We start from the raw sequence: 10,957 nt of genomic DNA, 5'->3' as shown, positions 1-10,957 counted from the left end.
ATGCTTTTATAGGTAAATTTGGTAGACCTTGCTAATTCGCAGTCCCAAATTGCTGTAGACATTGTGAGTTTGAAGAGTTGAGACAGTAAGTTGAAATTGTCAGAACATACTAGATGAACCGGAGTTTTGCTTTTTCTTGTCGAGTGATCGATAACAGGTGATTGGGCGTATTATATAAGAGGTGACCACGGAGCTGCTAAGTTTCTAGGTTACGGCAGGTACGGCAGGCAGGCAGAACAGGCTACAGCTCCAACTCCAACTTTGTTTATTGGCAGTAGCCCAGGAGACCGTCTACCTGTAAAGTCCTAGCCCATACTTTATTCTGCCGGTAATAATCGACCGCCTTCTCTATTGGGAAGAATGCACTTAGCTATTGAGTATACGCTAAACCCTTTTAGGTAACGGTAAAAACGTAAAGGTGGATACCTATCCATTTTACAAGGTACCTTACCTTAGCAACTGCTTAGCTCGACACGTCCAGCATCATTTTCTTATTGAATTGAATATCTGAAGATTGCATTCACGCCCCTCCGCAACTTCGTAAAAACAACATTCCCATCAGTGCAACAACTGCCACAAGTGCACCTACAGCAAATAAACCGACCTAAGTAACCGAGAAGTGGTGCATATCCGTTGCATCACAATCTTCTTTTCCCCAACGAACCACGCGACAATGCGATAGAATTCAAGAGTACGAATCATGGAGGACGATGGTGATCTTAATGCCCTCCAGGCTTTACATAAGAATCTGAGCAACACAACTGAGGCGCTCAGAGCCGATCGCGAATTTGAGGTCCGGAACGGGTTGCTCTTGCGCTTTTTAGAAACTTCAGGCGCTCTCTTGGATGACCTGAGCCCAAAGTTTAGGGCGTTACTAGAAAAACCTGGAAGAAGAAAAGAAAGTCGAGATGCCGTGTTGTCAGGTTCGTTATTTTTTATTCTACTCTACTTGACCTGACTCGCTTTTTCTAACAGCAAATCCAATATAGGGAAAGCCGTCTTGTCCGGCGAGGAATATACTTTGAATAAGGACTTCCAAGAGCTTACCTTACAAATTGCCGACAGTTTAGAATTGGACGAGATCGATGCAGCCAAATTGGCCCTCGCTACCCAACATGACGATATCGCATTGGGGCGTTCTTGGAAGGAATGCGCCATAATACGGTTCCATCAGCAGAGGAGCTTCTTGCTCAACTGCATGCTACTGCTTTTGGAACTTGCTAAGGAAGAGGATGAACTTGTCGCTGAAGATGTCGGTGAGAACATTGGATCCCTCGGAAGCCTTAGTCGATACGTCAGCGAGAATATCCTTCGAGAAAACCTTCCTGGCATTACCAATTCGCCATCACAACCGAGATTTGTGCCTGCATGCGTGTCTACGATGGGCGATATCAGAATGTGGCTTCAAAAGCTTGCCGAACAGGTCGCGAGCGCTTCTGTGCTAGGTGTTGCCAGCGAGGCCCAGTTTCAGGAGACCGTGGAACTCACATATGTCAGCCTGGTTCAGCAGCATGAACTCCTTTCTGTCATTCTCTGTTACGCAATCGAGAAACATGTGGCAATTGAGAATGACTTCATTGATTTTCTTCGGATACTGAAGCAGGCTACTAGATACGACTCTTGCACTGGTGAGTTTGTTATTCATGCTTTATCTATCATTGATGAGATGGCTTCAATATGTCAATTGATTTTGTTTTTGAAACTAACTTCTTCAGTACATCTCGTACCTGTGCTCGGCACTTACATCTCGATTTTCGGCTCTACGGAGGGCAGCGGAAGTGTGGAACAAGCGAGAAAGTTGAATCGTATCGTTTGCCAACAATCGGAAGATGAAGCGCGGAGTATGCCTTTCCTTAATGCGGCAGTGAGAGCTTGGTGGATTGCCGAATACAGTGGCTGGTATATGGATGACGCTGCCGGCTCAGGTCTTTCCGGTATTGATATTGACGAAGGTAATAATCCCATGGATCTAACATTTATTGACATGACTAACAATTAGAAAAGAGGACAAGCAAAGGTCGAGATTGTTTGCCGAAGCATTAAGAGATGGCGCTTTTGACTTCATGTTGGCAGTTATCGCTGATGTTAAAGCGTCTGAGTGGGAAGACGCCGCTCGAAAATCATTACGACAATGGCTTCGAAAGCGAACCCCACCCCTATCTACTGATACTCTTCCATTTTCAGAACCTTTTCAGGCACGTCTTGCAGCAAAACTTGAGACGTTTGTAGATGCCTTCATATCAAACATGCCCGACGTTCTCCGAAGGCTGAAAATCGAGGAGGATGAACAGCGTCAGACTAGCCAAGGCCAGGAACAAGACTACGACTTAGAGAGGTTTCTTCTTATTATCGCCTACTCTTTCGAAGGCCGACCGGAGGCTGCGGATGGGTTTTGGGGTGACCCCGAGAATAATCTAGCGGGGTTTCTTCAATGGGCGTCTCGAAGAGCGACAACCCCAGTGCAGGCCGCATTCTGTGAGATGCTCCAGTCCTTATCTGAGGACGAGCCTTCTGCCAAATCCGCGCACGAATTTCTCCTGGACGAAGGCCATCAAATTCGAAAGCCATTGACTATTACATGGGCCCACATCATCCACGAGCTGGAATACTTTGCTAATAAAATCAGAGAGAAACCCGCCGCAACCCAGGTCAGCATGAACAGAGCTGGAAAAGTCAACCCGGAACAAGCCGAAACCGAACCAGAATTTGCGGCGATGCTGGAATCCTACCTGAGACTTATGGCTAAACTGACTAGTCAAAGCGAGGCAGCACGTAAATACCTGTTCGAGCAACCACACCTACTGAGTATACTCTTTCAAGTGGTGAGCAGCTTGGTTACACCTCGGATCAGAGCATGTACGTTTAGGGCGCTATCCTCTCTTCTTAGTCGAAAGACCGTTGAACAAAACGATATTTTGTGGGAGTATTTAGAAGCATGCCTCTCTGGGCGCTTCTTTTTGTCTACAAATAGGGCCGGGTCTTCCTCAAGCGCCCAGCCCCCATCTTTCTACATGGAAGGTCTCTTTCAAGAGATGAGTCCGCACGCCGACGATGCTATTGCTTTCATTCAGTTCCTAGCTACGTTGACATCCCTTCCACAGGAATCCAGTTCTCTTAGGGATGTGCTGCCGTATCCAAAGGATCTTGGTGCATCGACTCGGATGCGCTCGGGCATCGAGCCGTACATAGACTTCGCCCTAGGGCACATGTTCTCCATTCGAGCTCAGGATGTTCCAGAATCCGTGCAGCAGAGAATGCTACGACTATGTTGCTTAGATCTTGCATTAACATGTGTTTCTAACTTCAACGAGGACTTAATTATATTTAGCAACGAAACTAACGTCAATGTTGATGCTGCAATAAAATGCGACAGCCTCGAAAATTACGTCACATTGCACCCATTCGCTAGAGTCATGGAGTGGATGTATGATGCCAAGTTCATGAAGGGCATCCTCGAAACGATACACCAAAACCCGGCGGATATTGGAAAGGCGGCACCAGATTCACCTCTCATCCTTAGTGTTCTCCGCGCGATTGAGCTTGTCTCGAAGGCTTTGGATCTTCAAGCTACTTATATTAATCTTGTCAGGCCGATTGTAAAACCACAGTCTCGGACACAAGGTCGTTCGGCATATATACCCGTGTCAAATGGGGCGTTCGGTTCTATAGAAGACGGCCTTATGGTTAGTATGGCGCTGATGTCTGATCTCGGCAGTTACTGTGGCATTGGCCATCCAGAGTTAACTTTGGCAAGTCTGAAGCTCTTGGAGAAGATATCGGCGTCGCCTAGGGTCATTTCTGTTTGGCAATCGGGCTCTTCGAACTTAACTCATCGAAACAAAGCTATTATGGCTTTGGAGGAACATGACGACGCGGCCACCATTGCTGGATCTTTTATTACCGAGTTTCATACCCCCCTAGACCTTTTCAAGGAAAGCGAGTCACCGGAATATCAAATCAAACTCTACATCCTCGATTTCATCCATTCTTGCATGCAAGCGAGCCCAGACCGACCTACGATTGCTCATTTGCTTCTTGGATTTCGTTGCGGGGCCAACACAGTTGAGATCGAGCCTGGTAGCCCATTTGACGAGGGGAAGTCTCTATTCCATGCACTATTGCCAGTGATTATTGACGTTAAGGCGACAAATGAAGAAGGATCCATGATTACGTGGCTCGTGAATTTTAGGTATAAGGTTATGCGAATTCTCAAACTACTTTGGAGTTCTCCGCTATCCTCTAGGACCGTCCTCGAAGAACTTCGAGCGAATGAATTCCTCTTCCATATTCTTGTCCAAGGTTTGGTGGTCCAGCAAAATCTTCTATGGGATGGGGTTGAGGCCAGCGGACCAGACTTCCTTACCTACCCCGCTGCTGGAGGCTATGTTGATTTTCTCTCAATGAGGGCCATGGCACTTGAGTATGTTACTCGCGAGCTCTGCAGCGTCTCCCTTGGCCACACGCCCGCTCTGAAGCGACGGATCTTCGACGCCCTCGGAGGCCAAATTAAAGTCGATAGTCAGGGTGTTATATCAGTACCCTCGGCATTCGAGTTTCAGGATTCTCTATCTCAAGAATCTCAGTTCGAAACTGCTCCGCCCGATTTCAAAATTGTTGGAGAATTAGATCTTAGTTCCTGTCTTGAGGAGGACGACGACCAAAATCGAATATACAATTTGAACAAGGTACAGGAAATTTTGCTTTTACGATTTAATGAGACTGGCAGGCCTGGCCAACTTATCCTGCAGGAGGACCTTGAACTTATGGAAACTGAAAAGGACATGCTGCTACAATACCTACGGTACCTGAACCGATTTACGCAAATAAGAGCGTACAGCCACAAGGTTCTAGCAGCGTGGACGAGATTGTTGATGGTTATGACCAATTGCAACGAGTTCAAGGGCACAAACAAAGTCTCTTTCATACTACAAACGCTGCAGGCGATGCTGCCTAGCCTCGAAATGTACGGTTCGGATAACCCTAGCGCTGCTCTAGAGCTCGCAAAGCTTGCTAAGGTGTTATTATTCGAATTGGATTTCGAGACGATGACCTCGACCGATAAACAAAGTCGAGCGGTGGAGAATTTAATCAGTGACAAGCTTTTCCAACTTCTCCAGGTCTGCCTGAGCGCGATTGCAAAATGGGCCGGTAATCAAGAACTGCGAGCAGTCTATTACAGTATTTGCTATCGGCACTTGACGGGGCTCGTCGACCACGGACACGGAGTTTCGTCGAGCCTACGAAAGACAACTAAGACGATACAGGCATTCGGTGAGAAGTTGTTAAATGTCGTGTGCGACGATGCATTTGGCGGGGACGCGGCATGTCAATCGGCAGCTCTAATCCTCCTAGGAACCCTAGTCCAGCTTGGCAAGCAGGAGAATGATAACTTTGTAGTGGAAACGCTCAACCGACTGAACTTCATCGGCATACTCGTCGATTCTCTGCGCGACGTATTGGCGGAATGGGAAGTCGTTAGCCGGACAGGTAAGTCCTACTTACTACTTCTGCTGCCAGGAGCTGATGATCTGACTTATATTTCTAGGCGATTCGGACCAGCAGAACTACATCGATGCCAAGCTCGCTCTCCTACTACAACTGTGTCAGACGCGGGAAGGCGCCAAGAATGTTCTGCATGCGAATCTCTTCAGGGCCATCGAGCAGTCAGGACTGTTTTCGGTGGATCCCGAATTACAGGTTGATTCGGCAGATAGTAGGGCGTTGGAGAGGCACTACGATCTTCTAGTCAAAGTGGCGCGCATCATCGGTGCAGCGATTGTCAGTAGAGGGTCACATAACGTGCTGCAAGGCAGGCGCTTCTTGACCGAACACCGCATGCTGGTGATGCACGTGCTGAAGCGTTCAGCTGGAATTGGGGCGGGAGCTGGTAAGACAGATACGCTACTGTCTGAACGCGTTAGCGACTTGGCTGAGGCATTCATGGTCGTGATCACTGCAACCGGGTTTCTTGAGGTAAGCTTGGGTCACTCTTGGCATAATACCTGCAGCGAGAAGATTTTGCTAATACTCTACGTTATCTACAGTTCGAGGGCGGAAATTTGCAGGAGGACAAAAGACCGGCACCGATGTTGTTCCACTAAAAGTAATAGGGACGGCTCCGTGAGATCTATGGCACGGCCTACATAGATAGGCCAGGTATCTATGTAGAATAGATGACGCGGTCGAGCAAAAATTCGTTGGTAGTGTGTGCGACAAGGACTTGTACTCGTAGGTGATAGTAGTAACGCCACAGGAACGCGTGAGATCAGGTCTTGGCTGTTGGTGTATGATACGATATAATGATGGCTAGCCTACCCGCAGGAAATGAAATGCAAGATACCGCCGCAAGGCAGAAAACCGTGAATACCTCCCATTAGTAACGAGTCATTGTCATGTGATTGATATGCCATGAAGAAGGGTGATATCCAAGGGGTCGCTAAGAGGAGGCCTAATCCTGCTTCGGTTGGTTTGCGCACTGGAATCAATCTAGAAGGTCTTGGCTGGTCTTGGCTGGTCTTTGGCGGATTTGCTTGCTTGATCGCCACTGAAGCTAGAGGATGATATCTTGGTCAACGATGATTGGTTAGGACGGGCTGTGATATGTTATGAGATTTGCTCCAATTAACTGGGCTAGCGGATGCTGAGCCGTTGGTGTCGGCCTCTTAAGGCTTGGCCACCTCGTAGCCCCCTCGTAGCCCCCTTGGCCTAGGTAATAAGAAGCCTGGCCTATCAAGTTTTCCAATGCACATTCTATGTACCATAGTACGCCATCTGCCCCAGACCTTTGCCCGATCTAGAAGCTCGCGATGTTCCCCTCTAACCCCTACAACCTTGACTTCCCCATCCGTGTAACTCACTATCTAGAGTCCGTGCAGACTAGACCGTTGCTGGCACTCGGTCTCCATCGACTATCGCAAAACAATACCACTACGCACTAACGCCGTCTTGGGAGAGAAGATGGTTGGTTGAGAGATTCTGGTGGACCTGGCCCTTGCAAGATGACGATAACCGTCGAGTCTGGGGAATCAGAAGTGCCAATTCGACTATTACACATCAGAGACGACGCAGACGATGCGGTTGATTCTCCATCGCCTTTATGAATGAAACATCACATCGTGGTAGCCAGGTCAATCACATACCACATTCTCCTGAATCTACGACATTATCGCGACTGTCACTCACGCATCCGTTAGGTGGCTTCGATGAAGTCGCCGAGGAAAGTCCAGATTGACCAGTACCTGCACTATAGTTCAGGGCACGCGACATGTTACCAACCTTCCAGCCGTCTTACCGGCTTTGCTTACCTACTCGAGTATGTAGCACATTGACTCGCGATACTAGGTGCTACCTTGTAGGTAAGCAAGATTAACCAGGGGTCCAAGGGTCTTCCAGGCAGCCCCAGGTACCGTGATAGCACTGGTTCTACGGCGTAGTACAATTCCTAGTGCATCTCATTAAGAAGAAGCCAGTCCGGGCAATAAGGCCAAGAGCCTCTAAGCTAGGGTGGAAGGCGCCCACTGTTGATTGCAGTCGTTCCTTCGGTCAATGATATGCGTCCGCGCTCCTGCTGCCACTACGCTGTATTGGTGGTAAGTACGCTGTACGTAGTATGTACGTACACGAGCTGACGGAAGGAAAAGAGAGACAGTTGAGAGTTGGAGAGATAAGCAAAAAGCCCCATGTTCTTTTCAAGGTTCCCCCCATGCCCCGCTAGACCTACTAGAGATTTACGGGACTAAGCTGAGGTAGTGGACTATGCTACGTAGTACCAGGTATCTAAACTGTTCCAGTTCCAACAGTGGCCACTGGGCACTGGGACTGACCTGTTCAATGTTCCGTTCACCAACGGATGACCGATTGGGATTGGTTGGACGGGTAGCAAGACAGTCTCGTTACTCTGCATCCAGTCTCTGCAGCCGTTGGATCCAACCCGATTACATGGTATGTACTGGGCAGAGGGTATACTATAGTACATTGGATGCCATTTATTAGTTGAGGATCACCCAAGCCACCACCCTGCGCTTCCTGCCTTCGCCTCTTTTGTCTTTCCGACTCTTCAACAAACCTTAGGACTCGGACACATCACGTCCTGAATCGTGTTTTGTTCGTCGCCTGTGTCAACTATCTGTCGGAAGCGAAAAAACAATCCATATCTAGGAATATTCAACTGGGCTTGTGTTCATCATGTCCCATTCGAACCATTCCAGTTTGGTTCAGAGGTCGACGGCTTCGTCGCCCTCTGGGGACAAGGAGAAGATGACTTACACCGACGTCGACCTCGAGCGTTCGAACACGCACATCCGCGGTCTAGAGACTTCGGCCGAGACGTCGCTGCACCGTGGTCTTAAGGCTAGACATATTACTATGATTGCCATCGGTGGTGCTATAGGAACAGGTCTTATCATCGGAACCGGAAAGGCTCTCGCGCAAGCCGGACCCGGATCTATCTTCATCTCCTACTCGATCGTCGGTTTCATCGTCTACCTGGTTATGGCTGCTCTTGGTGAGATGGCCGCGTGGCTCCCTATGTCTGCTGGTTTCACCGGTTACGCTTCTCGGTTCTGCGACCCGTCGCTTGGTTTTGCACTTGGTTGGACGTAAGTTGCACCTGTTTTCTCCCACGACTCGATTTTTATATACGAGAGATTCATAATGTTGCATTGATATAATAAAACTAACTTTTAATCCCCGATGATATAGTTACTGGTTAAAATATATCATCGTCACGCCTAATCAGCTGACCGCCGCTGCTTTGGTCATCCAATTTTGGCTACCTCGAGATCGAGTCAATCCAGGTGTTTGGATTACGATATTCCTCGTCGCAATTCTCTGCATCAACTACTTCGGTATCCGATTCTTTGGTGAATTCGAATTCTGGCTGTCCAGTTTCAAGGTTGTCGTCATCGTCGGCGTCATCATCCTGGCCCTCGTTATCGCAGCTGGTGGCGCTGATGGAGACCCGAAGGGATTCCGATACTGGCAATCGCCTGGGTATGTTTACTTATTTCCTTATTGATATTTTCTCCTGCAGGCTGTGTTCTCTGCAGCCCTACGATCTCGGGATTTAACCAGATGAACATGTCATTTTTTATGGCACGCAAGGCTGACTCAGAACCAAACAGTGCATTTGCGCCGTACATCTCTACCGGGTCGTGGGGCGAGTTCCTCGGCTTCTGGTCTACCATGGTGACGGCCACCTTCGCCTATTTGGGTACCGAGCTTGTCGGTGTGACGGTCGGCGAGGCTCAGAACCCGCGAAAGACTATTCCCCGCGCTATCAGACTCACCTTCTACCGTATCGTCTTCTTCTACTGCATCAGTATCTTGTTGATCGGCATGTGCGTGCCCTACGACTCCAAGGAGCTCGCGTTCGCCAATGGCAACACCGGTACCGCCAACGCATCCCCCTTCGTCGTCGCCATCAAGCTTGCGCATATCCCCGTCCTGGACCACATCCTCAACGCCTGTATCTTGCTGTTCGTGTTCTCGGCCGCTAACTCCGATTTGTACATCGCCAGCCGTACTCTCTACGGTCTATCGTCCGACGGCGCTGCACCCTCTATCTTCCGTAAGACCAATGCTAACGGCGTGCCGCTATACTCGCTCATTACGTCGGCTGCCTTCGCTCTTCTCGCGTACTTGAACGTGTCGGACGACTCCAAGGCTGTGTTCACGTACTTTGTCAACCTAACCACCATCTTCGGTCTACTAACCTGGATCTCGATCCTCGTAACGCACATCTCGTTCGTGCGCGCACGCCGCGCCCAGGGCCTCACCAACGACATGATGCCGTTTATTGCGCCGCTAGGTCTATGGGGCTCGTACGGTGCGCTCGTCATGTGCATCATCATCGCGCTAACAAAGAACTACGACGTCTTTGTCGGCGACTGGAACAAGAAGTACCCTACCTTCATCACCGGTTACCTAGGCATCCCTATCTACCTCGCCCTCATCGGTGGCCACAAGGCGTGGACCAAGAGCAAGGGTGTCCGACCCCACGAGTGCGACTTCTACACTGGAAAGGACATCATCGACAGGGAAGAGGAAGAGTTCCTAGCTGCCAAGGCGGCGGCTAAAGCAGCGAGACCCGAGGGCGAGGAAAAGAACATCGCTTGGTTCTACAGGAGGTTCGTCTCTTGGCTGTTCTAAGTCACAGGCGCTTTCTACGCAACGACGAGCAACGGAAACGGGATCGGGAATTTTTTGGACCGGGGCATGGGGGTATGGGAGGAGCGTATATCATCATTTATTGCTGCTACTTATCATACCGGCATTGGAAGATACCTATTACTTTTTTTGTCGCTCTGTTTTGTATATATACTCTATCATCGATCTACAGATGGCTCAAACGCTGCAGATGATCTACCTGAGCGTCTTGGGCGTAATGAAGGGGAACAAATATTTTATTAATTTTGGTATATAAGTACATAGACATACATATGTATATATTTTACCTGCACGTTTGGTTTGTTTTTTGTGCAGATGGTTAATATATGTAGGTGCATGGTGGTGATTAGTGGAGTGTTTGCTAGGTACCTAGGTGCTAGGCCAGTAGAGACGTCGTTAATTGCGATTGCAGTTACGCTTACACAATCGAAACCGTCTCCCATACTCTTGGGTGCGGTATGTAATTATGTCACGGAAACCACTGAATCGACCCGGGAATGCGTGCGCTGGTAAGACACCCATCCATGCGGCAAACATTCCCGTCCCCGGGTCCTCCCCTCCCCCTCCCTACCCATCCATCCCTTTGCGGCTCAGGGAAATCGGGAAGGTGAACTATACCTGGCACTAGGTACCTACCTATCCATGGGTGGTGGTGGTATGTCAGCCCGTAACGAGGGACAGGGCCTCGGCAGGGTGGCACCGCAGGGCAAACTGACAGGTGAAGACACGAGACTCCCTGCCGGACTGGGAGCGGGGGGGGTTATTTGCCCGAGTTGCGTGCGTGCGATGC

The 10,957-nt window shown here is 49.2% G+C and overlaps 2 protein-coding genes across 2 annotated transcripts; both read left to right on the top strand.

The window, feature by feature from the left end:
* Positions 1 to 484: 484 nt before the first annotated feature.
* GGS22DRAFT_156391 (nucleoporin Nup186/Nup192/Nup205) lies at positions 485 to 6,364 on the top strand. Its single transcript, XM_047960361.1, has 6 exons — positions 485 to 923; positions 990 to 1,628; positions 1,716 to 1,952; positions 2,005 to 5,487; positions 5,546 to 5,973; positions 6,045 to 6,364. Exons 1-6 carry the CDS (start codon positions 701 to 703, stop codon positions 6,099 to 6,101), a joined length of 5,067 nt encoding a protein of 1,688 aa, XP_047821025.1. The 5' UTR covers positions 485 to 700; the 3' UTR covers positions 6,102 to 6,364.
* Positions 6,365 to 7,747: 1,383 nt separating this feature from the next.
* On the top strand, positions 7,748 to 10,459 carry GGS22DRAFT_156388 (putative amino acid permease). Its single transcript, XM_047960360.1, has 3 exons — positions 7,748 to 8,597; positions 8,701 to 8,991; positions 9,123 to 10,459. Exons 1-3 carry the CDS (start codon positions 8,185 to 8,187, stop codon positions 10,147 to 10,149), a joined length of 1,731 nt encoding a protein of 576 aa, XP_047821024.1. The 5' UTR covers positions 7,748 to 8,184; the 3' UTR covers positions 10,150 to 10,459.
* The last annotated feature ends 498 nt before the right edge of the window (positions 10,460 to 10,957 follow it).

Source organism: Annulohypoxylon maeteangense, assembly GCF_022496945.1.
Source record: "Annulohypoxylon maeteangense strain CBS 123835 unplaced genomic scaffold GGS22scaffold_4, whole genome shotgun sequence".
NCBI classification, from domain to species: Eukaryota; Fungi; Ascomycota; class Sordariomycetes; order Xylariales; family Hypoxylaceae; genus Annulohypoxylon; species Annulohypoxylon maeteangense.
The sequence above is the reverse complement of the archived record's forward strand: the minus strand, read 5'-3'. Positions and strand labels throughout refer to the sequence as shown.

Excerpts from the sequence above, each read along its gene's own strand:
- GGS22DRAFT_156391 (XM_047960361.1), top strand. The coding sequence starts at position 701 with ATGGAGGACGATGGTGATCTTAATGCCCTCCAGGCTTTACATAAGAAT. Across the intron at positions 1,629-1,715 it reads TAGATACGACTCTTGCACTG|TACATCTCGTACCTGTGCTC; the intron begins GTGAGTTTGTTA and ends TAACTTCTTCAG. Across the intron at positions 5,974-6,044 it reads CTGCAACCGGGTTTCTTGAG|TTCGAGGGCGGAAATTTGCA; the intron begins GTAAGCTTGGGT and ends CGTTATCTACAG.
- GGS22DRAFT_156388 (XM_047960360.1), top strand. The coding sequence starts at position 8,185 with ATGTCCCATTCGAACCATTCCAGTTTGGTTCAGAGGTCGACGGCTTCG. Across the intron at positions 8,598-8,700 it reads GGTTTTGCACTTGGTTGGAC|TTACTGGTTAAAATATATCA; the intron begins GTAAGTTGCACC and ends CCGATGATATAG. Across the intron at positions 8,992-9,122 it reads CGATACTGGCAATCGCCTGG|TGCATTTGCGCCGTACATCT; the intron begins GTATGTTTACTT and ends AGAACCAAACAG.